This window comes from Medicago sativa, chromosome 2, assembly GCF_051527215.1.
Source record: "Medicago sativa cultivar Bolivia chromosome 2, Bolivia_mono, whole genome shotgun sequence".
Taxonomy (NCBI): Eukaryota; Viridiplantae; Streptophyta; class Magnoliopsida; order Fabales; family Fabaceae; genus Medicago; species Medicago sativa.
Genome location: NC_140750.1, coordinates 3,126,978 through 3,154,972, shown reverse-complemented (window position 1 = coordinate 3,154,972; position 27,995 = coordinate 3,126,978). Strand labels below are relative to the sequence as shown.

Below are 27,995 nucleotides of genomic sequence, written 5' to 3'. Positions count from 1 at the left end.
TTATCCTTTAATATTATTTTTTATAAAAATAAATTTTCCACTAAAAAGGAAAAAACTGACCACGTTCCTTTTTTTTTGTTGAAGAAAACTGCCCACTTGTTACTACTCTATTATTCATTTTTCTTTAATTCTCTTTTTTTTCCGTTGATTTTTATTTTTTTAACTCTAGTTCTTTCTTTTTTTTTAGGATTAATTCTAGTTCTTTGAAATATTGTTCCAAAAGGGACACATTCTATTGAACTTATATATTCATATTATTATTTTTTTTCTTTTAACTTATTTACTTATTCAAATGAAAAGAAAAAAAATCATTAAAAAAAATATAAAAATGAAGTCAGACAAGATTTGTTAAAAAAATATATCAATTAAATTCATAAATCACAGTTTTCATTTTAAAGATAAAAAATACTTTAAAATAAATTAAATATTTAAGATAAATATATAAGTTGAAAATAATTATAAATGTAATTTATAAAAAAAAATAAAAATACATGTACTTTTATGTCATTTTATATTTATCACTCATTTTAAAAGCTAATTTTACCAAACACTTTAATTTCAAACAGCTAGTTTTTCAGCTATAAGCTTTCAGCTATCAGTCATCAGCTATAAGCTAGCTTTTCAGCTAACAGCTAGCTTATAGCTTATTTTTACCAAACAGAGCCTTGGATTAGCTTCTTAAAAAACGCTATAAGCTAGTGAGAAAAGTTTTTTACCAAACACATCTCATTCTATCAAAACAAGCTTATAAGCTAGTCCAACAAGCTATAAGCTAGCTTTTTTATGCTACCAAACACAGCCACTTTTATTAAGCCTAAAGCCTAACAACCTTTTTTTTTTCTTGATCCGTGTAGTCTTTCAATCATGGCAATCAACACAACCCCATCCAAACAATCTCTCCTTGTGCATGCTACCATCACTTTTAAGCTGTCTCGAACCAACCACCGTGCTTGGAAATGTCAAGTCACCATTATTCTTTCTGTCATTCAAATCATGGGCCACATTGATGGAACTACGAAATCTCAAATTCCCACCATTGTTACTGTTGTTGTGTCAAGCCCAAATCCAGAGTATACAAACCGGTTCACCATTAATCAACTCATCGTCACCGAAGCAGATAGTCTATCCTTTGCCTCCTATGACATTGCTGGAACATTGTGGGTTGCAATTGAAGCCCAACATGCGAACGCCTTTAGTTCCCATGTAATAATGTCCATCAAAAATCAAATTCAGCGTTGCACCAAAGGCGACAAATCTATCACTAACTATCTCTTCTCAGGCAAAAGCCTTGTTGATGAACTTGCTTTCATTGACAAGACCCTCTCTGATGATGATCTCACTCTCTACATACTCTCTACCACCTTGCTTGGAAATGTCAAGTCATACTCCCTACTTCCTAAATCAAGCAATCCTCTAATGGCTCAAAATCCGGTATATCAGACTTGCATGAAACACGTCTCTATTGACATTCATTTTGTCAGTGATTTGGTCCAACAAGGAAAACTCAAAATTCAACACGTTAGCACTAATGATTAATTAACTTTCTCAAAAGCTGAAATCATTATCTAGGAACAAGATTGGAGTTTGTAAAAGCACTCCAACCTTGCGGGGGCGTGTTAAACATTAATTTACATATGTTTTTAGATGCATCAATTTCAAAGTCAACCCATCAATTTCCACATCAGTAGTTTATTGCATCAGATTACAAATATTTACTTCGATTCATTGTGTCATTATGCCATAGTTATAGCTTAGAATAAGTCAAGAACGTCAACTTTAATTTATCTTTATAATTACTCATTCTGGTATCAAATGTAAGCAACTTTTCATTTTTTAAGTTCATTTAATAAATGATGTATGTAGTCTATAATATAGACCAGATAAATCATTTATTAAATAAATTTAAAAAGTGAAAAGTTGCTTACATTTGAAACCGGAGGGAGTAAATGTTTGTATATATATATACTATGATTGCAATTTGTCAGCAGGATTAACAGCAATACCCAAATTCTCTATAGTTATCAATGTACACGTTTTTCCGTTTTTTTGATAAATAAAAATAACGGTCATAAAAATTTGTAGGAGTAATTAAAAATATTACATTATGTTATTTGATCGATAAATTAAAAAAGAATGAAATATTCCTTAAAAAAAAAAAAGAATGAAATATTAACAAAAAAATAAAAATAAAATAAAGGAAAAGTGAAATTAGAATTTTAAATGAAATATTATTATTATTATTATTATTATTATTATTATTATTCTTGCAAGAAGAAGAAATAAGCAAAAACCCAGACAAAACCCACATTTATAGAAAACCCTTTTCTCTATTGTTTCTCTCACTCACTCACTCACTCACTAACTCCATTTTCATCTCATGTTCTCTCTGAGATGAAGGATCCATAAAATAAAATGACGACACTGTTTTGTGAAGGATTCAGAACATTCTTTCGCTGACGGTGTTTCATTGGGTAAGAACTAAGAAGAAGAATTTCATCTGTATATAACCAAAAACCCCTTTCTCTCTTCTCTCTTCTTTCGTTTTCGTTTCCGATCAATACACTCATCTTCTTCTCGCTATGGCTGCCACAACTGCCTTGCTACGCTCTCTCCGCAACCGTGATGTTGCTTATTCTTACTTCTCTGCCTTTCGTAGGGTAACATTTCTTAAACTCCTCTCTAGTGGTTGCTTCACTTTAACTTGATTTTCAGCTTTAGTTTGTTCCATTTTAGCTTTATTTTCTGCCTTGTTGTTGTTCAATGTTATTACTTTTATTTTCTAGCTCACCTATCGAATTAGAATTGCCTTTTGCACTCGTATTGATGTTTTTTTTTTGTGCAAATTGACTCTAAGCCTGTTTAGATAAACAACTTATTTGCAGCTTACAACACAAGTGCTTATGGTCACAAGCGCTTATGCATATGTTTACGTAAGCTATTTTTTATATAAAAGGATAAAATGAAGTTAAATTATTTTTGTACATGCTGTAAGGTGTTTTAATAAACTATTTTGTAGAACTTATGAAAATAAGCCGTCAAGTCTTTTACGAAGTAACTGGACATTCAAACCATACATTTATGGTTATCCAAAACTGCTGTTGTGGTTTCTTGTTGACTACATTACACACACATACACATACACACAGATTCATGGTTTATGTTAATCCAGTGATGATTGTTAAATAATAATTGTATCCAAGTTTGCAAAGTAATTAGGAAGTGTATTCAGTCTTTACAAAGTAATTGGACATTCAAACCATTCATTTATGTTTATTAGAAATTACTGTTGAGGTTTCTTGTTGATTACATTACACACACACTTTTAAGGTTTAACTTAAATCCACTTATGATTGTTAGAAAACAATTGTTTCCAAGCTGACAATCTTGGGAAGTGTAAGCAGTCTTTACTTAGTAATTTCACAATCGAAGGGTTTCTAGCTCACCATTGCCTTTTGCGTGCATACTGCATATATAGAATTTTGTTTTTAGCTTAATCTACAGACTATGTTTTTCACATTTATGGTCATAATGAAATATGCAGAAAAGTTGTTTGATCCGATGACATGTTGATTATTGTCAAAAGAAAACTTTTTCTTACTTTGATGTTGTATTGCAGCTGACATGCAATGCATATTTAGGTCATAATTGGTCAAGTTTGTGTCGGCCATTCAGGTAATGTCTGTTGTTTTATTTGTAATAATTCTTAGATTAGACGTGTTTTCAATCTTGTATCAAATTACTCATAATCTCTTTTTGTTATGCAGTTCAAGGCCTGTTGGAAATGATGTCATTGGTATTGATTTGGGTACCACTAACTCGTGTGTTTCTGTTATGGAAGGAAAGGTAAAAGTTTATTGTTTAGAAGACTTATCTTGTATGTGTTTCCATCTTCCATTGATGGGATTTGTGCTGACTTGATTTATGTCGTTTCAGAATCCAAAAGTCATTGAGAATTCTGAAGGTGCACGAACTACACCATCTGTGGTTGCCTTCTCCCATAAAGGGGAGCTGCTTGTAGGCACACCAGCCTTGCGTCAGGCTGTAACTAACCCAACAAACACTCTCTCTGGTGTCAAGCGTCTGATTGGTAGGTGCTTTGACGATGGTCAAACTCAAAAAGAGATGAAAATGGTACCTTTCAAGATTGTTAAGGCTCCAAATGGAGATGCATGGGTTGAAGCTAATGGTCAGCAGTATTCCCCTAGCCAGATTGGTGCCTTCATTCTCACCAAAATGAAGGAAACTGCAGAAGCTTATCTTGGAAAGACAGTTTCTAAGGCTGTTATTACTGTTCCAGCTCACTTCAATGATGCTCAAAGGCATGCAACAAAAGATGCTGGTAGAATTGCAGGTCTTGAGGTGCTTAGAATCATCAATGAGCCCATTGCTGCTGCACTTTCATATTGGATGAACAACAAGGAAGGTCTCTTCGCTGTTTTTGACCTTGGCGGTGGAACATTTGATGTTTCCATTTTAGAAATTTCTAATGGTGTTTTTGAGGTACGCTAATTTATTTATTCTGTTCTCCTTTCTTAACCTGTCTTAATGAATAGTATGAGAGAGTTGTTTGAACTGATAACGTTTTTCATGTCAAGGTAAAAGCGACAAACGGTAACACTTTCTTGGGAGGAGATGATTTTGATAGCACTTTAGTGGATTTTCTGGTGAATGAGTTTAAGAGATCTGAGAGTATTGACCTTTCAAAGGATAAGCTTGCCTTGCAAAGGCTTCGAGAAGCTGCTGAGAAAGCTAAAATAGAATTGTCTTCAACATCTCAGACCGAGATTAAATTGCCTTTCATCACTGCTGATGCATCAAAGCATCTGAACATCACAGTAACTAGATCCAGATTTGAGGCTCTAGTAAATAACTTGATCGAAAGAGTTAAGGCTCCATGTCAGAGCTGTTTGGAGGATGCAAAAATTTCTACCATGGACATTGACGAAGTTCTTCTTTTTGGCAGAATGACTCGTGTGCCGAAAGTTCAGGAGGTGGTTACGGCAATTTTTGGCAAGTCTCATTGTAAAGGAGTAAATCCTGATGAGGCAGTTGCAATGGGAGCAGTACTCCAGGGTGGTATCCTATGTGGAGATGTGAAGGACCTCTTACTCTTGGATGTTACACCACTAGTTCTGGGTATTGAAACTTGGGGTGGTATCGTTACAAAGTTAATCAACCACATCACTACTATTCCTACAAAAACGAGTCAGGTAATCCTTCAATCCCTGCTGATTGGTAAATAACAATTGCCTCTAAGTTGACAATCTTAGGAAGTGTATTCTGTCTTTACAAAGTAACTGGGCATTCAGACCGTACATTTATGTTTATCAAAAACTGCTGTTGAGGTTTCTTGTTGACTACATTATTATACAAACATACATACACATTTTCTTACTTTTGATGTTGTATTTGCAGCTGACAGGCAGCACGAATCCTGCATATGCAGGTCACAATATGTCAAGTTTGCTTGACTATTGGACTTCATATGGGCATGTTTGCCGGGTGGCTGAGTCATTCGTTGATGTGAAGTTTAACACCAATTTACCTCTCGTATTAACGGCTCTTGATGTGTGTGGACATTCCACACAATTAGAGGTGGCGCAACACCTTGGTGATGGTGTTATGAGAACGCTCACCATGTCTCCAACACATGACATAACAAAAGGGTCCCTTGTCCACAACAGCCGCCGCTCCATTATGGTAATTAACTTGATCAAACTCACTTCTTAATATTAGTGCAAACATAAATCCCTTTTATGATAGAAATAAAAATTCTGTAGTTTTGTGTGGGTTTGAGTTTGACACCGTGTCATGATGAGAAGTTCAACCCAAAGGTTGTAACTTGTTATTTAATTTCTTTATGGTTTATGGGGATTTGTGTTACTTGAGAAAGTAACAGGTCTTGGAAATCAGAAAAAATGTGGATACAAACCCATTAGGCGACGAGCATAGGGATGACACAGACTATCCAATCCTTTAACAAATGACCTTATATAAATTGTGGTTGATACTTGTATGGCTTAAGAATCAAAATAAGCTAAGCACAGGCTATTGATTAATATTTGTGTTACCACACACATTATTATTTTGAGGCTAAAATATGGTTTTAGTCCCTGCAAATATGCCTCGTTTTGGTTTTAGTCCCTGTAAAAAAAAAATTTGTTTTTGGTCCTTGCAAAATTTTTTGTTTTTGAAAATAATCCCTCTAGGGACTATTTTCAAAAACAAAAAATTTTGCAGGGACCTTTTTAAAAACAAAATATTTTGCAGGGACCAAAAACTACAAAATGGGTTCAGTCATCATGTGCACATATGCAAATCATCACAATAATAGGGTCAGGGACTATTTTAAAAAACAAAAAAATCTTGCAGGGAGCAAATTTTTTTTTTACAGGGACTAAAACCAAAACGAGGCATATTTGCAGGGACTAAAACCATATTTTAGCCTATAATATCTTTAAACCTCGTTTTTCACATTCAACCTTTAACGGTGCAAACCTTGACAAGATTTTATTAAGAAATTTGGACCCATTTCTACTATTGAAGAATGTAGGACAACCAGTTTTGACTCCTAGTTCCTATTCCTTACGGATGATATTGCCTTGAATGGGTTTGCTTACATACAAGCTTGTTTGTATATCTTAAATTATAGCCAAAGGTGTATGCAAGTGTTGTTTTGGTCTGAACCTTGACCATTTCTTCTAATATATATGTTGGATTTATTTTTATTGATCTGTCAAGTAAAAATAATTATTTTCTTCATGTATACATTAGATACACAAAATCAGTACTTTCAATTTCAGTATATTTCTGTTTGCAAAAATACTGTTTTAAATTGCCTTTTAGCTAATTAATTATTTCCTTACAGGTTCCTGTAGGAGAAGGGACTCTTGGGCGTGTTATGAATGCGGTTGGAGAACCCATCGACGATATGGGAAAGATCGAAACCAGTCTGTTTTTACCCATGCACAAAGTAGTGAATCCTTTTCTAGACCAGGCAAGAGTAGGAGAAATGCTTGTCACAGGGATTAAGGTATTTGTCCTTTGATATCAGCTTATTTGTGAATAATTATGATTTAAAACTGCATATAGATACAATTTGTTTGAAGCTTGTATCTTGGTAGTAAGCTCATAACATACATAATATCTGGCCTTGTTGTTGTTAGATACATCAAGCATCCTATTAAGATATAGACATCATGCTAATATGCAGCCTTTGTTTAATTTTTCGTATCTGCTTCATCTTGGTTGTAAGCTCTCAACATACATATTATCTGACCTTGTTGCTGTTAGACACATTAAGCATCCTATTAAGATATATACATAGCTAATATCTGGCCTTTGTTTAATTATTATTATCTGCTTTATGTAGCAGTTATGTAGTAGGACAACAGTTGCGCCAAGACGGTAAAGTTGTTGTCACGTGATTGAAAGGTCATGGGTTCAACTCCTGAAAACAGCCTCTTGTGTAAAAAACAAAGTAATGTTGCGTACAATACACCAAAATGGTCCCTGTGAATGCGGAAGCTTCAATGCACCGGGCTGCCCTTTTATAAATATGAGTTTATGACAGAGGCAAGGGGTGTATTTTGAAAGGACAATTTTTAATAGACAAACTGAGATACTGATTATATTGTTTGAATCAGGTTGTATGCTCCTTTAGAGTGCTAACATTGCATTTTTCGTAAATTTTAAAAACTAGGTGATTGATTTGCTCACACCTATACAAAAAGGTGGGAGTGTTGGATTGGAGGGTCCTCCCAATGAAAGGAAAGCGTTGTTAATGATGGAACTAATAAACAACACAAGTAAGGCTCATTATTTTTGTTATTATGTTATTTTTTTATGTAATTTAGATGCTGAATATTCTACTTCTTAGGTGGTTTATCAGTGTTTACCGGAATCGGAGAGGAAGTCAAATGGAGGAACATACATAAAGAAATGACTGAGAAAGGTTTAATAAAAAAATGTGCTCTCGTGTACGCCCAAACGAGCGAGCCTGTGGGTGCTCGTATACGTAGTGTGTTTGCTGGCCTTACTATGGCTGAACATTTTAGAGATGCCCAAAAAAAAGATATATTTCTTTTTATTGACAATTTGTTCCACCTCTTCCAGGTTTGGACTTATTTCAATTATAATTTTACTCCTTGATCCTTAACATAGCTATAATGGCTTCTTCAAAAAAACATAGCTATAATGGCTATAATGTTTGCGCTCCTAATATTGCAGGCAACCTCAGAATTGGAATACTCACTGGGTCTTTATCCTTCTCACATTGATGATGTTGATTTTAGAGACACGATATCTTCTGATCTGGCCTTTCTTCAAGATCGAAGTACTGTAGGTGAAAATGGTGGTTCTGTTATTTCCGTTTTCTTTGTGGACTCGCCGCCTGCCTATCGCATTTCTTTTGATGTCACGTTATCCTTCCATCCTGAGGTATGATCTAACAAATTTAAGTGGATAATATATATATATATATATATATATATATATATATATATATATATATATATATATATATGAGAAATGCTAGGGTCACACCCACTAACACTCTCTTTTAACACACCCCAATCATAACTAACCACATCATCCACTTATTTTAAGTCATTTACCAGTGACCGGAAGTACAAGTTGCAAAACATTTTTTTGACAGTTTTTTTTTTTTAATAATCTGTCTGCAAACTCTTAGTTGTCAAACGCTGGCTTTGAGTAAATAACAGAGTCCATGGAAGAAAAACCTACATGGCTTCTTCTCCTTCCCTTTCCATCTAACCCATCTCCTTCTGTTTGCTTCTGACCTAGTCTTTGTCTCCTTATGTTAACCATCCCACCTTTGTTTTATTCAAATCTAAAAGAAAATGTTTCCATTGGGTTTTGTTTCTGGAGTGTCGTAATTGAAAATCTATATAAACATTCAATATAGCAAGCAAATTAAACAACATAAGAAGAATAAAATTGGGAGGAGGATCGACAAGAAAATTGAAATTGGATCTTTTTTTAAGCTAATATATCATGTTTGTGTTATTGCTGCATAAGCATACCATCAGACGTTGGGTTAACTTTGGGAGCATAATTGATAGACAATTTTCTGCTTTTCAATTGGTGAAAGCAACAAAACTGACGAGACTGGGTTTGTGAGAGATTATGCAGAGAAGATGAACAATTAAAATCTGATTTAATTACAAAAATAAAATAAAATAAAATAAAATAAATGGTAAAGATGAATCCGGTTACCAGGTAAAATCAACTAAAAAAGTGGATGACATGGCTAGTTATGATTGGGTGTGTTAAAAGAGAGTGTTAGTGGGTGACCCTAGCATCTCTCTCTCTCTCTCTCTCTCTCTCTCTCTCTCTCTCTATATATATATATATATATATATATATATATATATATATATATATATATATATATATATATATAGAGAGAGAGAGAGAGGGTGTATCAAATGAGAGGAGTTTTATTGTGAGAGGGTGAGAGCAATAAATAACAGCCATTAGATTAAAATAAAGGGTTCAGATCTTTTTACACTTAAAACTGCTAGCTCCTACATTATCCATCGCCCACTCTCTGTCTATCTCCCTCCCCGTTCATCTTCTTCTTTTCTGGGTTAATATTTCTTCCCTACTCCTTCTGTTAAGTATATTTCTTCCCTGCTCTTTCTGTTAAGTATTTCTTACATTTTTTTCTTTCAATTGTTCAATACATTGTTTTTTTAAGAGATTATGAAACTGTATTTTTTATGAGATATGTAATGTTAATTTAGTTGATTACAGCAAACTCAAATTTTTAAATCTGAGAAATAGAAAGCCCATAGGCCTTCACCTTCTCTAAAACATCAAATACTATTAAGAAATCAAAATAAGAGATGTGATTGTGAATTGTGATAATAAAGAGATGAGGAGCAGCAACATTCATGATTTCTCTTAAAATAACATTGATGTCAAGAAATTGGTCGAGAAACCTAACAAAATTTCTGGGAAGAATCATGCAGCAAGCATGTGTAATTAAGCATGTGTAATTAATCAAGCAGCAATCATGTTTTGGAGTGATAACGAGGAAGGGGGAACCGAATAGGAAGGAGAGGCGTTGGAAAGAAATCCCGTGTAATTAATTTTGTGTGGAACTTTTTAATCTGCACTGTACAATTTAATCCAATGGCTGTTATTTATTGCTCTCACCCTCTCACAATAAAACTCCTCGCATTTGATACACCCTCTATATATATATATATATATATATATATATATATGAGGATGTATATTATGAGAATGACTATCTTATATGAGAATGGTGAGAATAATTATCAACCATTTGATTAAAAGTTAACGGCTGAGATTTAAAATTAAATAAAAGAGCTCACGCGTTGTTGTTTTCCCTTATCCCAACCTTCACTCGTTTCCTCTTCCTTTCCAAAGAACAACATCACGCCATTTTTTGATGATCTGGAGACCAAACCATTCTAATCTTTAAAATTTAAAATTAACCCAACCTAACCTTTCAATATCAAATTAGTGGACTTGATACTAGTTGTGATTTGATTTTATATTTATTTCCATCTTTCCATCTGGGTAAATTAAAAGACGAGACCCATATGTAAATTTTATTTCTTTAATGACAAAGTGATCATTCTAAACTAGAATTGATGATTCAATTACATAATACCCCATTAAAAATATGGGTTGCAGAGGTGGGTATGAGGTTGAAAGAATTGTAGTTAACGGTGAGCATGATGGTTCCTCTGTTTCCAATAGCTACTGCCAACAAATGTTGGTTTTTGCATGTTGTTTATTTGGTTGAATGAATTTTGATTTTGTTAAATTTACTTTGTCCAACATTTGGTCAAGGAAGAAGAAGGGTTTGCTTTGGGTGAAAAGGGTTTCGTTTGCTATCTGGAAGAAGAAGAACAATAAGAGGCCCGCGTGAGAGAAAATAGAGTGCACGTGGTATATTAATTGACCATTTAAATCTCAGCCATTAACTTTTAATCAAATGGTTGATAATTATTCTCACTATTCTCATATAAGATAGTCATTCTCATAATATACATCCTCTCTCTCTCTCTCTCTCTCTATATATATATATATATATATATATATATATATATATATATATATATATAGTGAATAGTTTTACTATTATTATTAGTAATTTGTAATTGGCCCATTAGGTTAGAATAGCCTATATAAATACATTAGTGGTTGTACATTATATTATCTCTGAAATATAATATTCAGTTTTCACATGGCATCAGAGCTCCCGATCTTGGGGGCCTTGCTTCCGCATAAACCTTAGCCGCCGTCTTTGCGGTTACATTTTCTTCTTTCGCCTTACTTGCGAGTTTCCGCCTTCATTGCGGACTCTTTGAGATCCTGGAAACACTGTTCATAAAATACTGTTCACCGCGGCACTGTTCATAACCGTGGACACCGTTCACCGTTCACCGTGGTCTTGTTAATACCGCGCGCATTGTTCATCGTGTTGGTACTGTTCATTAAAAAAAAACTTTTGGAGTGGTTGTGTTTTTTTTTTCAATCTGAGCATAGTGGAAGCTCTCTACCGTTGTTCTTTGGTTATTTTCTCTTTGGTAAGACATCAGTCAATATGTCAAAAGGAGGATTGATACAACCCTTTACTCAAGATGAAATAAAAAAGGTGAGATCTTTTCTTAAGGAATTGAATAAACCAAAATGTACGTCTCTGGCATACTTAGGTACATCTCTTTCTCCACTTCCACTTGGTAAATCTCAATTTTCTGATGGATTCAATGCTTCAGATAAACCATATAACCAATACTGGATACTAGATTCTCGAGCAACTGACCACATGACACCCTTACCCACACACTTCTCCACTTATTCACCTTGTTCTAGCAACAAGAAAATATCCACCGCAGATGGTTCCCTTATAACTGTAGCAGGTCAAGGAAATGTCCAAATAAGCCCAACTATAATCCTACAAAATGTCCTTCATATTTACAAATTGTCCACTAGCCTAATTTCCATACAGAAACTCACAAACGACCTATCATGTAATATTGTTTTTTGTAACAATGCTTGTGTTTTTCAGGACAAGGATTCGGGGAGGACGATTGGAAATGCTAGAGAATGGAATGGTCTTTATTATTTTGATAATAAGAATCTCCTTGGCTCCTCTAACATTTTCAACAATAACTCCTTTTTTTCTGAATCAATTAAGAGCAACAAGGAGAAAGTCTTTTTGTACCATTGTCGTCTTGGTCATCCTTCATTTAAAGTCATGAAACAATTATTTCCTTCACTTTTAAAAAATTTAGATGTTGAGAGTTTTTGTTGTGAGGTGTGTGAACTTGCCAAGCACAAGCATGTCTCTTTTCCTGTTAGTAATAAAATTAGTACTTCTCCATTTTATTTAATTCACACTCATGTGTGGGGTCCCTCAAATGTTGCAAATATATCAAGTAGTCGATGGTTTGTAACATTCATTGATGATTGTAGTCGAGCTACTTCGGTGTAATTTACTAAAACAAAAGTTTGAAGTTACCTCTGTGTTACTACATTTCTTCGCAATGGTTAAAACTCAGTTTGGAGTAAGTATTAAGAGAGTCAGGTCTGATAATGCCAAAGATTACTTTAATCACGAGTTTAATTCTTTTAGTCAAAAAGAAGGTATTATTCACGAGTCTTCTTGTGTCAAAAACCCCCATCAAAATGGGTTACGGAGATCAAACTCTAGCTATGTTATTTCAAAATGCATCTTATTCCATAAATCGTTTACCTTCTAGTGTCCTTGACTCCAAAACTCCTATAGAAGTTTTATCGTTGTTTGTCCATATCCATAGTGATGGTAGAAGTAAACTTGATCCTAGAGCTTTTAAGTGTGTCTTTATAGGGTATTCCTCCACTCAAAAGGGTTACAAATGTTATCATCCTCCATCTCGTAAGTACTTTGTTTCTCGAGATGTCACCTTCCACGAACAAAAAAGTTATTTTGGTCAAACTCATCTTCAGGGGAGAATATAAGTAAGGAAGATGAGTCTCTTCTACTTCCTGACCTTACTTTCAGACCAAAAATTGAGGTTGAAATGGAGGTGACAATGTTGAGACGGAAGTTGATTCTGAAAATCATGTAAATGTTGAAGCTGATATAAGATATGGGAAAAATATAAGGATTTTTACACGAAGAAAGACCATTCCTGAATCTACTCATGTCTGACCCTTCAAATTCTTGTGATTCAATTTCTGAATTTTCTCATGCACATGAACCAGAATCTAACTCATCTTTACATAAGGAACCAGAGTTCTCAGGCCAATAAGAAACGAAAATCCAGAGAAGTACCACCAATAGGTTCTGAAGACTTACATCTTCTGGTTGCCCTTAGAAAAGATCCTAGAAGTTGTACCAATAAGCCACTCTACCCTCTATCTAGCTTTGAACAGTTATCACCTACCTATAAAGCCTTCCTCACCAACCTAAACACTACCATTATACCTACTCTTTATCTCAGGCATTGTCTGACAGGAAATAGAAACAAGCCATGGACATGGAAATGGAGGCACTTGATAAGAACAATACTTGGGAATTGGTTCCTTTACCAAATGGAAAAAACCTGTAGGGTGCAAATGGGCATACACTGTAAAATACAAGGCTGATAGTTCTATTAAGAGATACAAGGCAAGATTGGTAGCCAAAAGATTCATACTTGTGAAGTAGATTACTCCGAGACATTTGCTACTGTCAGGGTGATATTATCTTTAGCAGTTAATTGCAATTGGAACTTGCACCAATTTGAATTGAAAAATGCCTTCCTTCATTGGAGAACTTGAAGAAGAGATCGACATGAATGTGCCCCCTGGATACGGTGAACATACTACTGTCAGCATCGTGTGCAAGTTAAAAAAGACTTTATATGGGCTAAAGCAATCACCACGTGCATGATTTGGTAGATTTAGTAACGTTATGGTAGGTTTGGGCTTCAAACAAAGCTAAGTAGACCATACTTTATTTGTCAAACACACCGAAACAGGGGGAGTAACAATGTTGCTGGTATATGTTTGAAATTATAGTGACAGGTGATGATGAAGAGGAGCAAAAACCGTTAGGCCAACACTTAGCCAAAGAGTTTGAGATCAAGACCTTGGAAAAATTAAAGTATTTTTTGGGAATTGAAGTGGCTCACTCTAAAAGGAATTTTCATATCTCAACAGAAATACATTACTGATCTTTTGGAAGAGACTGGCAAGACAGCATGCAAGCCTGCAAGCACACCAATTGATCCAAATATGAAGTTGGAGAATGCAGAATAAGATGTTGCAGTTGATAAAGAAATGTATCAAAGGTTAGTCGACAAGCTTATATACCTATCGCATACTAGACCTGATGTTGCTTTTACAAGCCGGCTTTGAATTGTGCAATATTTGAAAGGAATCCCAGGTAGAGGAATTTTGTTCGAAAGGAATGGAAGTGTGGGACTTGAAGCATACACTGATGCAGACTATGCAGGGTTAATTGTGGATAGGAGATCGACTACAAGATATTGCACTTTCCTGGGTGGGAATCTTGTGACTTGGAAAAGTAAAAAACGAAGTATGGTATCCAGATCTAGTGCTGAAGCAGAGTTCAGGGCAATGACACAAGGAATATGTTAATTACTATGGCTGAAAAGCATCCTGGAAGACTTAAGGATAAAGAGTGATGAACCAATGAGACTTTATTGTGATAATAAATATGCTATTAGCATAACTCATAATCCAGTGCAACATGATAGAACCAAACATATTGAAGTTGATCGACACTTCATCAAAGAAAAATTAGATAGTGGTCTAATTTGCACTCTGTATATCTCTTCCCAAGGCAATCTTGCAGATTTGCAGATCTTCTAACTACGGGACTGAACAACAAAAACTTTGAAAGAATTATTTTCATGCTGGGAATGATAGATATTCATTCACCAGCTTGAGGGGGAGTGTTGTAAATAGTGAAGTTTTACTATTATTATTAGTAATTTATAATTGGCCCATTAGTCATTAGTCAGACCCATTAGGTTAGAATAGCCTATATAAGCACATTAGTGGTTGTACATTATTTTATCTATGAAATATAATATTCAGTTTTCATTATATTTTATCATCGCTAAATGATTTGTTGTTTTTTGTATTAATCATTGACAGATGAGCCCCATCATTGATCCATTGGAATCAAATTCTGCCATGTTGTCCCCTTATATTGTGGATCCTGAGAAGGATAACAATACCCATTATAACATTGGCCACTATAACATTGCTCGGCGGGTTCGTATTCTTCTTCAAAATTATAAAGATGTTTTGAACATAATTGCCAAATTCGGAATTAGCTCGCTCATTGAAGAAGACAAAGTTTCAATGGCTCGTGCGCGAAAAGTTCTGTTGTTACTAGGACAACCATTGCACGCTGACAGTCATGTAACCGGTATGCCTGGAAAGTATGTTTCTTTAAAAGAGACTTTGACCGCTTTTGAGGTATTTTAAGTGTTGCTTTCGACATCTTGAACAAATGCATTGTTTAAATTAAAATCTAAAAAAAGTTATTAAAAGAATTATTTAATTGTTGTTGTTTGACTTGTAGGAAGTGCTTGATGGAAAACATGATGATGTTCCTGAAGAAGCATTTTATATGGTGGGCGGTATTGAAGATGTTAAAGCCAAAAGTGCAACATTAACACAATAATGGTTTCATATTGTGCACTCATACTAAGTAATTTAATCTTTTCATTGGTGATCATATACCTTACATTTGTTTTTCATATGTTTTAGGCAATCAACTCACTCCTAACTCGTCGTATAGTTGCATGTTACTCCATTTTTATTGTAACGACAATGATCATATGATAGAAGTATATTCCAATATCTTAGAAGTTTATTTTTAATATAATAGAAGTCTATTCCAAAATCTTAGAAGTTAATTCTCACTGTCCTAATGATAAGAGCCTTTTAGAGAGGTTTTAAGGGAATTAGTTATGGTGTCAGCAGTGACGGACCCAAAATTTTTAAGTAGTGTAGGCCACATTCGCTGTTTTCATCATTCAAGACCATATGCTAACAAGCTTATAGAAAACACAAACAACAAATTTCGAGCATAAGAAGTTGTATAGTAGAAATTTTTCGCACATAACATTTATTGCGATAGGAAAAACTTCAACATCCAAGTGGTAAAAAACTAAAGACACGAGTGAAATATGTAAAACTTTGTTCATGTGAAATGTAGCGCTTCAGAGTTGAGCAGCAAAGCTTCAAAAGCTGTCAGATTATACAAAAAACTGATAACAATTTTTTCCTAACTTACGAAGTGGCTGTGCTTGCCATATAAACAAATGCTTTTAAGAAGCAATGACAATAATAATCCAAAGAAAGCCTTGACAAGTACATAAATAAGACAGCACTGGAATTCTTAAAATGAACTACACACATACAAGTTTGACCTAATTGTAAAGATCATCATCATCAGCTCCAGCAGCATATGTAAATGGATCAGATGCACCTGCAGCAGCAGCAACACTGGTGCCGGAATCTGCAAACCGAAACTCGGTTCCAAACCCTCTGGACTGCTGCAATGTCTAGGCGAATGCCTGGTACTTGCGAATGTCAGCGTCACTTACACTCCTTCGCGCGTATTTCATCGATTCCTCAAAATGAGCTGCCTTGATTTCAGCTACTTCATCTTCAACGTCCTCTACCATGGCCTCGGGGTTCTCGCTTCTCTTTCTCTCTTTTTCAATGTCCTGTCAAGAGAAATTAAATTAGGAAAAATGTTAAAAAGACCAACATCTATTTCAATGTCCTGTCAAGAGAAATTAATTTAAGAAAAATGTTAAAAAGATCCAATGTTTATAAGTTCAGTAGGCAAGGGATTTATAATATGGAATACAAAAAGGGAGCCCAGAACTGTACGTTCTCAATGTTCTCTCTTTTGGCATACTTGCAAGCACGCTGGCAAATCTCAGTAATATCAGCACCACTAAAGCCTTGGGTGTACTTTGCAAGAGCTCTAATATCAACATCTTTAGAGATGGGAGATTTTCTCAAGCAAGCTTAATATCTGGTGACGGGAATCTTCATCTGGGAGGGGGACATAAATCAACTGGTCTAGACGACCTGGACGCAGAAGAGCTGGGTCTATAATGTCCGGTCGATTAGTTGCACCAATGATGAATACAGTTTTCTTTGCTGACATCCCATCCATTTATAACGAGAATTTATGTACTACATGTGGGGCTTAATGTGCTGCGTTATTTTTCCTCGACATGTGCCCCTTTTGATCAAATGTAATTGGGTCTTGTTATCTTGTGCCCTTAGGACACAAGTTAAGGAATTTAAAATTAGAAGTTTCTCATAGAAAAGAACAAAATTTTGACTTTAAAAAGTTGAATAAAGTTGAATGCACAACTTTTAAGACAGTATTTCTATTTTAAATTCCTTAACATATGCCCCAAGGGCACATGTTACCATTTGCCAATGTAATTTTAAAGAGAATTTGTCTTCATTTACTATTTTCTTTATTTATATGGTTATAAAATGGGTTTTCTCTAAATTAAGTTATAGTTCTAGTTATTTTACTTATTTGTTATCAAATACAAGCAATTTTTTTCGTTGATAAATTACGTTTTCAGGTAAGTTAAAACTAATATGAAAAGTTTGATAATATTCAAATGTCATTAAAGCACATATAAACGAATTTTATTGCGAAATTGTATCCATAATAACATCATTTGTATTTATTGATAGACATGTGCATTTCACATGTCAAATATCACCTATCGATCTCTATTATTATTATAAGTCGTTAGGACCCGTGCATCGTCTAGTAGTGTATAATTTTTCCTTCAGTTTTTTTTTTGGCAAAACCTGATTGTTAAAATTGGTCTTTTAAATGTGTAAAATAAAAAGATAAACAGATGCACAAAAAAGGCTTCTTCAAGATAAGCAGAAATCCTCAAGCAGTTTGCACATCACATAGCAATCCATTTCGCCGGTTCCAAACTAAACCAACAAACAAAGATCACAATGCCTGAAAATAAAAAGCAGTCACAAGTTTAACCCATCATTCTAGCACCTGTCCATGTATTTAAACCACACCCTCAAACTTATTCTTCATCTGTGCGCTCACACAGCTGCTATAAGATCCCATATTTTGCTTCAGAATCACTCCTAGAGGAACTCAACCTCAACACGCCAATATCCGTTATAAGTTTAACCTATCGTTCTATTACTACCTCTGTCCCAATTTAATTGACACAATTTTGTTTTTCACACATATTAAGAAAAATGTATAAATAAAGGGGAAAATTGAATATATTGTATTGGAAATGATAAAAGTAGTATTATTTAGTGTTATATTGTATTGGGAATGATGAAAGTTGTATTGAAAATTGAAATGAGTCAGTTATTTTGGGACACTTTTTTTTAGAAAATGTGTCAGTTATTCCGGGACGGAGGGAGTATTTTTTATATCTGGGAACTATAAGAATCCCAATTTCATATTTATCCATTAATTTCATAGGATAAAAAATAATCCATTTCATAAACTAAGGGTTGGGTCAAAGGGATTAAACTTCCACAACATGATGAGCCAAAGTTCAAATATCGAGGAGAGATGTTTATATTTAATGTAATTTGTTTCATTTGTTGCAATTTAGAGAGAGATAAACACAAAAAAATTAATGATGGTGGGATCCACTTAGTGATAGGACCCACCACTTTTTTTTGTCTATCTATCTCCAAATTGCAACAAATGGAACAAATTACAAATGGAGAGGATCTTAACCCTCTTCGGTGGAGGGAGTCCATGATAAGAAGAAAAAAAAAACCATTTCAATTTATGATAAACACTTTTCATATGAAGACCACATTAACTTTAAGTGCATGCAATTTCTAATAAGTAACTACACATCTATAAATAAAAGCAAGCTTAGTTCTTTGGTAAGTTTGTCATTTGTCAACTTTTGAGAGCCTTTTCTATTTTTAAAATTTCTATTAGTAGAAATGTTTCCTTAATTGAATTTTATTTATTTTTTAATTATTTAATTCATTAAAAACTTGCGTGTTTTCAAGTTCCACTCTTCAGTAACCAAAAAAAGTTCCACTCTTCTAAATCTAATGATAGCGTGTTTTCGATAGACCTGTCCACTACGTTTTCAAAGCACCGTTTTGTGTGTAAAAATGTCATTAACAAGACAGAGTTGGCCAACATCTATTTCTGTTCCTCTCCTAAGCACATTTCCTCTTCATTTGTAGTACAATTTTGTTCCATCTTCCAGACTTCTTTTTTCTATCTACTGCAAATAAATATATTTAGGATTCTCCCTTCATCTCTGAAAATGTCATCGACAATGATCACAATGTCTGAAAACAAAAAGCAATCACAAGTTTAACCCATATCATTCTAGCACCGGTCCATGTATTTAAACCACACCCTCAAACTCATTCTTCATCTACGTACTCACACAGCTGCTATAAGATCCCATATTCTGCTACAAAATCACTCCTAGAGGAACTCAACCTCAACACGCCAATAACTGCTATTAGTTTTACGGATCATTAAGTAATTAAATGAAACATAAGTTGAGAGGCAAAACATGATGCTGCAAACAAGGCCTTCCAAAACTTGACTTAAGCCTTCTAACTCCTCCTTGAAAGATATTTTATCGTAGCGGTATATCTTGAATTAAGCCTTCTAACTCCTCCCAAAACTTGACTTTAGTTTAAGGTGTTCTTCTACCCCATCCTGAGGTGCGTAAGCATTAAAAACATTAAAGGTGTCTTGTTCCACTACAAATTTTAGGACTATAATCTGATCTCCCATTCTTTTAACATCAACAATATCTTTCATGTGCTTCTTATCCACAACAATGCCTACTTCATTTTTTTTATCTAACTTTATCCGTATGCCAAAGATGCTTTTCAACAATTTAATATTGTTTTTCCTCAACAAAAAAAAAACAATTTAATATTGTTACATTGCTTTTCAACTATGAAGCATCAAAACTTCATTATTTTGTTTGATTCTCAATTGTGTGTGTCTAGATGTGGTATAATGAATTTGTAGACCATCTCTTAATTCATTGTCCTATTTTCGGTGTGATATGACAACATGTCAAAACTTGGATTGATGTGCATTGAGTGGATCCACAACATATATTGGATCATTTTTTCAGTTTGGTTACTCTTCGGGAGGCTTTAAACCCCATCGGTCGTTTTTGCAGCTTACTTGACTTTGTAGTGTTTGGGTGCTTTGGAATGAAAAGAATCACAGTCTGTTCTCTAATAATGCTAAATCTATTATGCAGCTTTTGGAAAGAGTCAAAATTAATTCTTTATATTGGTTTAAAGCTAAAAATGTTTGTTTTCCTTTTAGTTACCATTTGTGGTGACATCAACCTCTTGTCTGTTTGGGTATTGGTGGATTGTTTTTTTGTTGTAATTATTCAGGATACTTTGCTGATTTTGTTTTGCTCTTCTTTGCACACCTTGTGCTAGAGAATATAATTTTTCCGTTGTGATAATATATCTCATTTTTGTTTGTTCAAAAAATAAAATAAAGTTATTTAGATGGTACTAGAGAGTTTTTTTTTTTTGACAAAAGTAAACGATATTCATTCATTCAAATTGATAGAGTACATCGATACAATACAAATCCAAATTCGCTAAAAACAAAAAAGATTAATCTGTGAACAAACTCACAGCATCCATGTTAATAGCATAAAACGACAAAGTATCTACGCCTACAAATATGACTAATATGACTATATTCAAGTCTCTGAAATACTCATGTCTCCGGATCTGCAACGTCGACGACGCCAAAGTCATTGTCATTGATTGGATCTGCTTTTGCTCAAAGCTAATCTTTCAACCTGTATCAAATAAACACCGCACAAATACGGTAAATCAAAACAAACAGAGTCGTTAAACAACGAAATCACAAAAACAAACGAAAGAAAACAGAAAATATGTGAAATCACTTATTTAATTAGGATATAATGAAAAACAATTCAGAGGGGTGATTTTTGGGTCAAAATTGACCCTAAATCACCTCTCTGACAAGAAGAAGAAGAAAAAAGGGGTGACGGCTAGGGTTTGAGAAGGAGAGAAGAGAGAGAGGAAACAAATGTTCGTTTGATTAACTTACTAGAGAGTTAGTGTTAGACATTAATTTACATATGTTTTCAGATGCATCAATTTCAAAGTCAACGCATCAATTTCCATATCAGTATCTTTCAAAAAAAAAAATATCAAATTACGAATATTTATTTCAATTCATTGTGTCATCATGATATAGTTTTAGCTTAGAATAAGTCAACAACCTCAACTTTAATTTATCATTATTTCATTATTATTACATGTTTGTATATATACTATGTATGTAATTTGTAAACAAAATCAATAACATAGCCAATTCTCTATATGGTACCATTTTAAGCCTAACAACCTTATTTTTTCTTTCTTGATCCGTGTAGTCTTTCAATCATGGCAATCAACACAACCCCATCCAAATAATCTCTCCTTGTGCATGCTACCATCACTTTTAAGCTGTCTCGAACCAACCACCGTGCTTGGAAATGTCAAGTCACCACTATTCTTTCTGCCATTCAAATCATGGGCCACATTGATGGAACTACGACATCTCAAATTCCCACCATTGTTACTGTTGTTGTGTCAAGCCCAAATCCAGAGTATACAAACCGGTTCACCATTAATCAACTCATCGTCACCGAAGCAGATAGTCTATCCTTTGCCTCCTATGACATTGCTGTAACATTGTGGGTTGCAATTGAAGCCCAACATGCGAACGCCTTTCATTCCCATGTAATAATGTCCATCAAAAATCAAATTCAGCGTTGCACCAAAGGTGACAAATCTATCACTAACTATCCCTTCTCAGGCAAAAGCCTTGTTGATGAACTTGCTTTCATTGACAAGACCCTCTCTGATGATGATCTCACTCTCTACATACTCTCTACCACCTTGCTTGGAAATGTCAAGTCATACTCCCTACTTTCTAAATCAAGCAATCCTCTAATGGCTCAAAATCCGGTATATCAGACTTGCATGAAACACGTCTCTATTGACATTCATTTTGTCAGTGATTTGGTCCAACAAGGAAAACTCAAAATTCAACACGTTAGCACTAATGATTAATTAACTTTCTCAAAAGCTGAAATCATTATCTAGGAACAAGATTGGAGTTTGTAAAAGCACTCCAACCTTGCGGGGGCGTGTTAAACATTAATTTACATATGTTTTTAGATGCATCAATTTCAAAGTCAACCCATCAATTTCCACATCAGTAGTTTATTGCATCAGATTACAAATATTTACTTCGATTCATTGTGTCATTATGCCATAGTTATAGCTTAGAATAAGTCAAGAATGTCAACTTTAATTTATCTTTATAATTACTCATTCTGGTATCAAATGTAAGCAACTTTTCATTTTTTAAGTTCATTTAATAAATGATGTATGTAGTCTATAATATAGACCAGATAAATCATTTATTAAATAAATTTAAAAAGTGAAAAGTTGCTTACATTTGAAACCGGAGGGAGTAAATGTTTGTATATATATATACTATGATTGCAATTTGTCAGCAGGATTAACAGCAATACCCAAATTCTCTATAGTTATCAATGTACACGTTTTTCCGTTTTTTTGATAAATAAAAATAACGGTCATAAAAATTTGTAGGAGTAATTAAAAATATTACATTATGTTATTTGATCGATAAATTAAAAAAGAATGAAATATTCCTTAAAAAAAAAAAAGAATGAAATATTAACAAAAAAATAAAAATAAAATAAAGGAAAAGTGAAATTAGAATTTTAAATGAAATATTATTATTATTATTATTATTATTATTATTCTTGCAAGAAGAAGAAATAAGCAAAAACCCAGACAAAACCCACATTTATAGAAAACCCTTTTCTCTATTGTTTCTCTCACTCACTCACTCACTCACTAACTCCATTTTCATCTCATGTTCTCTCTGAGATGAAGGATCCATAAAATAAAATGACGACACTGTTTTGTGAAGGATTCAGAACATTCTTTCGCTGACGGTGTTTCATTGGGTAAGAACTAAGAAGAAGAATTTCATCTGTATATAACCAAAAACCCCTTTCTCTCTTCTCTCTTCTTTCGTTTTCGTTTCCGATCAATACACTCATCTTCTTCTCGCTATGGCTGCCACAACTGCCTTGCTACGCTCTCTCCGCAACCGTGATGTTGCTTATTCTTACTTCTCTGCCTTTCGTAGGGTAACATTTCTTAAACTCCTCTCTAGTGGTTGCTTCACTTTAACTTGATTTTCAGCTTTAGTTTGTTCCATTTTAGCTTTATTTTCTGCCTTGTTGTTGTTCAATGTTATTACTTTTATTTTCTAGCTCACCTATCGAATTAGAATTGCCTTTTGCACTCGTATTGATGTTTTTTTTTTTGTGCAAATTGACTCTAAGCCTGTTTAGATAAACAACTTATTTGCAGCTTACAACACAAGTGCTTATGGTCACAAGCGCTTATGCATATGTTTACGTAAGCTATTTTTTATATAAAAGGATAAAATGAAGTTAAATTATTTTTGTACATGCTGTAAGGTGTTTTAATAAACTATTTTGTAGAACTTATGAAAATAAGCCGTCAAGTCTTTTACGAAGTAACTGGACATTCAAACCATACATTTATGGTTATCCAAAACTGCTGTTGTGGTTTCTTGTTGACTACATTACACACACATACACATACACACAGATTCATGGTTTATGTTAATCCAGTGATGATTGTTAAATAATAATTGTATCCAAGTTTGCAAAGTAATTAGGAAGTGTATTCAGTCTTTACAAAGTAATTGGACATTCAAACCATTCATTTATGTTTATTAGAAATTACTGTTGAGGTTTCTTGTTGATTACATTACACACACACTTTTAAGGTTTAACTTAAATCCACTTATGATTGTTAGAAAACAATTGTTTCCAAGCTGACAATCTTGGGAAGTGTAAGCAGTCTTTACTTAGTAATTTCACAATCGAAGGGTTTCTAGCTCACCATTGCCTTTTGCGTGCATACTGCATATATAGAATTTTGTTTTTAGCTTAATCTACAGACTATGTTTTTCACATTTATGGTCATAATGAAATATGCAGAAAAGTTGTTTGATCCGATGACATGTTGATTATTGTCAAAAGAAAACTTTTTCTTACTTTGATGTTGTATTGCAGCTGACATGCAATGCATATATAGGTCATAATTGGTCAAGTTTGTGTCGACCATTCAGGTAATGTCTGTTGTTTTATTTGTAATAATTCTTAGATTAGACGTGTTTTCAATCTTGTATCAAATTACTCATAATCTCTTTTTGTTATGCAGTTCAAGGCCTGTTGGAAATGATGTCATTGGTATTGATTTGGGTACCACTAACTCGTGTGTTTCTGTTATGGAAGGAAAGGTAAAAGTTTATTGTTTAGAAGACTTATCTTGTATGTGTTTCCATCTTCCATTGATGGGATTTGTGCTGACTTGATTTATGTCGTTTCAGAATCCAAAAGTCATTGAGAATTCTGAAGGTGCACGAACTACACCATCTGTGGTTGCCTTCTCCCATAAAGGGGAGCTGCTTGTAGGCACACCGGCCAAGCGTCAGGCTGTAACTAACCCAACAAACACTCTCTTTGGTGTCAAACGTTTGATTGGTAGGCGCTTTGACGATGGTCAAACTCAAAAAGAGATGAAAATGGTTCCTTTCAAGATTGTTAAGGCTCCAAATGGAGATGCATGGGTTGAAGCTTCCTATATCCAGATGGGTGCCTATGGTCCCGTCGAGATTAAGGAAAGGTATTCCCCTAGCCAGATTGGTGCCTTTGTTCTTACCAAAATGAAAGAAACTGCAGAAGCTTTTCTCGGAAAACATGTTTCTAAGGCTGTTATTACTGTTCCAGCTTATTTCAATGATGCTCAAAGGCTGGCAACAATAGATGCTGGTAGAATTGCAGGTCTTGAGGTGCTTAGAATCATCAATGAGCCCACTGCTGCTGCACTTTTATATGGGATAAACAACAAGGAAGGCCTCATTGCTGTTTTTGACCTTGGGGGTGGAACATTTGATGTTTCCATTTTAGAAATTTCTAATGGTGTTTTTGAGGTATGCTAATTTATTTATTCTGTCATCCTTTTTTAACCTGTCTTAAGGAATAGTATGAGAGGCTTGTGTGTACTGATAACAATTTTCATTTCAAGGTGAAAGCAACCAACAGTGACACTTTTTTGGGAGGAGAGGACTTCGACAATGCCTTGTTGGATTTTCTGGTGAATGAGTTTAAGAGGTCTGAGAGTATAGACCTTTCAAAGGATAAGCTTGCCTTGCAAAGGCTTCGTGAAGCTGCTGAGAAAGCTAAGATAGAACTGTCTTCAACATCTCAGACAGAAATTAACTTGCCTTTCATCACTGCTGATGCATCTGGTGCAAAGCATCTCAACATCACATTAACTAGATCCAAATTTGAGGCTCTAGTAAATGACTTGATCGAACGAACTAAGGCTCCATGTCAGAGCTGTTTGAAGGATGCAAACATTTCCACCAAGGACATTGACAAAGTCCTTCTTGTTGGAGGGATGACTCGTGTGCCGAAAGTCCAAGAGGTGGTTTCGGCAATTTTTGGTAAGTCTCCTTTTAAAGGAGTAAATCCTGATGAGGCAGTTGCAATGGGAGCAGCACTCCAGGGTGGTATCCTACATGGAGACGTCAAGGAGCTCATACTCTTGGATGTTACACCACTCTCTCTGGGTATTGAGACTTTGGGCGGTATCTTTACAAGGTTAATCAACCGCAACACTACTACTCCTACAAAAAAGAGTCAGGTAATCCTTCAATCCACTGCTGATTGTTAAATAACAATTGTCTCTAAGTTGCCGATCTTGGGAAGTGTGTTCCGTCTTTACAGAGGAACTGGACATCCAAACCATACATTTATGTTTATCAAAAACTGTTGTTGAGGTTTCTTCTTAACTACAATACACACACATACACACGCATTTAAGTTTAACTTAATTCACTGATGATTGTTAAATAACAATTATTTCTTAGTTGCCATTCTTGGCAGGTGTATTCAGTCTTTACAAAGTAATCTGACATTCAAACCAAACATATATGTTTATTAGAAATTACTGTTTAGGTATCTTGTTGATTACATTACTCACACATTTAAGGTTTAACTTGAATTCACTGATGCTTGTTAAATAACAATTTCCAAGCTGCCAATCTTGGGAAGTGTCATCAGTCTTTACATAGTAATTTAATATTCAAACCATACATTTATGTTTATTAGAAATTGCTGTTGACATATTAACTAGATTACACATACATATCTAAGGTTTAACTTAAATCTACTGATGATTGTCAAATAATAATTGTTTCCGAGTTTCCAATCTTTGGAAGTGTGTTAAGTCTTTAGAGAGTAATTGGACATTTACACCATTTTGCTTGAGGTATTTTGTTAACTACATTACACATACATTTGAGGTTTAAAAATACAGCATGTTGAGTAAGCTTTGTGTATTTATGTTATGGTTGACTTTTTTTTCTGACTTCTAATATCATTGTTTCAGGTCTTTTCAACGGCTGCTGATAATCAAACACAAGTAGGTATCAAAGTGTTACAAGGTGAGCGAGAAATGGCTTCCGACAACAAAATGCTTGGAGAATTTGAGCTTGTTGGCCTTCCTCCTGCTCCCAGAGGTATGCCTCAGATTGAGGTCACCTTTGACATTGATGCCAACGGTATTGTTACCGTGTCTGCCAAGGACAAGTCCGCTGGCAAAGAGCAGCAAATTACTATTAAGTCGTCTGGTGGACTTTCTGATGAAGAAATCCAAAAGATGGTCAAAGAAGCCGAGTTGCATGCTCAGAAAGACCAAGAAAGAAAGAGTTTGATCGATATTAGAAACTCTGCAGACACTTCAATTTACCGCATTGAGAAAAGCCTAAGCGAATATAGGGAGAAGATACCTGCGGAAGTGGCTAAGGAAATCGAGGATGCTGTTTCTGATTTGAGAAGTGCGATGGCTGGACACAAAGCAGATGAAATCAAGTTGAAATTTGATGCTGCAAACAAGGCCGTCTCCAAGATTGGAGAGCACGTGTCAGGTGGCTCTAGTAGTGGTCCCTCATCCTGTGGTTCTCAAGGTGGGGACCAGGCTCCGGAGGCAGAATATGATGAGGTGAAGAAGTGAGACTCCTAGTGGTTTCTAGGTGGACGCTTTTTTGATTAACACTCATTTAACAGTTCTTTAAATAACAGGCTTGAGATGAGTTTTTTTTTTTTTTAGTTTAGTAGAAATATAAGGTTGCTTATTTTTGTATCTAAAGCTGGGGATTTTATTAGTGTTTTTGGAGAAATGGAAATCTGAAAACTATATTGAAATTTGTGCCTAGTGGTTTATCCTCTACTTGTGATGATTGGTTACATTTATTTATTTTGCACATTAAGAAATGAATTGAGAGTTGCTAGTGTTTTGAAATTTCTACTAGAGTGTAATACTGGTAAGAGTAATGAAGGAAGGGAAAAAAAGAGCAGATGTGGGATTGTTGAAAATATTGCAGCCTACGTATTGGGTTGGGAAGAGTTTATAATCTTTGAAAAATCTGGTCCTGGTTGAGCAAGTTTGTGCTATTTATATAAGCATTTTCAAAGCGCATACTGTTCTGTTAACAGGCAAAATTAGGGACCAATGCTAAAGTCACTTGGATAAGTCCTATGGAGAGGAAATTGTAAGGCTTTGTTTGCGAGTTTGGAGGGGAAGGGAGGGGAAGGCTTGAGAAAAAAGGAATGAGCAAGTTGAAGAAATAGAGGAAAATGTGAGAGGAGGGCTTTGGGGGTTAACTTTTCTTCATAATACAAAACCCTCCTCATTTGGAGGAACTAAAAAATTGTATTGGAGAAGGGTTTTGGAGGGTTAATAAGAATTCTTCAAATTTAATTTATGTTGTTATAATA

General features: G+C 34.5%; 2 protein-coding genes and 1 pseudogene across 4 annotated transcripts; 2 read left to right on the top strand and 1 right to left on the bottom strand.

Moving 5' to 3' along the window:
• Positions 1-2,338: 2,338 nt before the first annotated feature.
• Positions 2,339-15,920, top strand: LOC146943645 (uncharacterized). 2 transcript variants are annotated; one of them, XM_085741922.1, is made up of 12 exons: positions 2,339-2,657; positions 3,617-3,672; positions 3,765-3,843; positions 3,934-4,500; positions 4,596-5,210; positions 5,416-5,700; positions 6,869-7,033; positions 7,703-7,808; positions 7,880-8,115; positions 8,230-8,439; positions 15,151-15,477; positions 15,584-15,920. In XM_085741922.1, the coding sequence occupies exons 1-12, from the start codon at positions 2,580-2,582 to the stop codon at positions 15,683-15,685; spliced, it is 2,826 nt and encodes a 941-aa protein (XP_085598048.1). In that variant the 5' UTR covers positions 2,339-2,579; the 3' UTR covers positions 15,686-15,920. The 2 variants fall into 2 exon arrangements, with proteins under 2 accessions (XP_085598048.1, XP_085598049.1); XM_085741923.1 differs by lacking the exons at positions 15,151-15,477; positions 15,584-15,920 and adding an exon at positions 12,071-15,093.
• A 267-nt stretch (positions 15,921-16,187) lies between these two features.
• On the bottom strand, positions 16,188-17,220 carry LOC146943644 (cell division cycle protein 48 homolog; annotated as a pseudogene). The gene is made up of 2 exons (XR_015025668.1): positions 16,906-17,220; positions 16,188-16,736 (listed from the first exon to the last, which is right to left on the bottom strand). The product of XR_015025668.1 is annotated as a cell division cycle protein 48 homolog (transcript).
• A 5,682-nt stretch (positions 17,221-22,902) lies between these two features.
• LOC146943643 (heat shock 70 kDa protein, mitochondrial-like) lies at positions 22,903-27,447 on the top strand. The gene is made up of 6 exons (XM_085741920.1): positions 22,903-23,264; positions 24,225-24,280; positions 24,373-24,451; positions 24,542-25,144; positions 25,240-25,860; positions 26,608-27,447. The coding sequence occupies exons 1-6, from the start codon at positions 23,187-23,189 to the stop codon at positions 27,229-27,231; spliced, it is 2,061 nt and encodes a 686-aa protein (XP_085598046.1). The 5' UTR covers positions 22,903-23,186; the 3' UTR covers positions 27,232-27,447.
• The last annotated feature ends 548 nt before the right edge of the window (positions 27,448-27,995 follow it).

Excerpts from the sequence above, each read along its gene's own strand:
- LOC146943645 (XM_085741922.1), top strand. The coding sequence starts at position 2,580 with ATGGCTGCCACAACTGCCTTGCTACGCTCTCTCCGCAACCGTGATGTT. Across the intron at positions 3,844-3,933 it reads TTTCTGTTATGGAAGGAAAG|AATCCAAAAGTCATTGAGAA; the intron begins GTAAAAGTTTAT and ends ATGTCGTTTCAG. Across the intron at positions 7,809-7,879 it reads GGAACTAATAAACAACACAA|GTGGTTTATCAGTGTTTACC; the intron begins GTAAGGCTCATT and ends TCTACTTCTTAG.
- LOC146943643 (XM_085741920.1), top strand. The coding sequence starts at position 23,187 with ATGGCTGCCACAACTGCCTTGCTACGCTCTCTCCGCAACCGTGATGTT. Across the intron at positions 25,145-25,239 it reads TTTCTAATGGTGTTTTTGAG|GTGAAAGCAACCAACAGTGA; the intron begins GTATGCTAATTT and ends TTTCATTTCAAG. Across the intron at positions 25,861-26,607 it reads CTCCTACAAAAAAGAGTCAG|GTCTTTTCAACGGCTGCTGA; the intron begins GTAATCCTTCAA and ends TCATTGTTTCAG.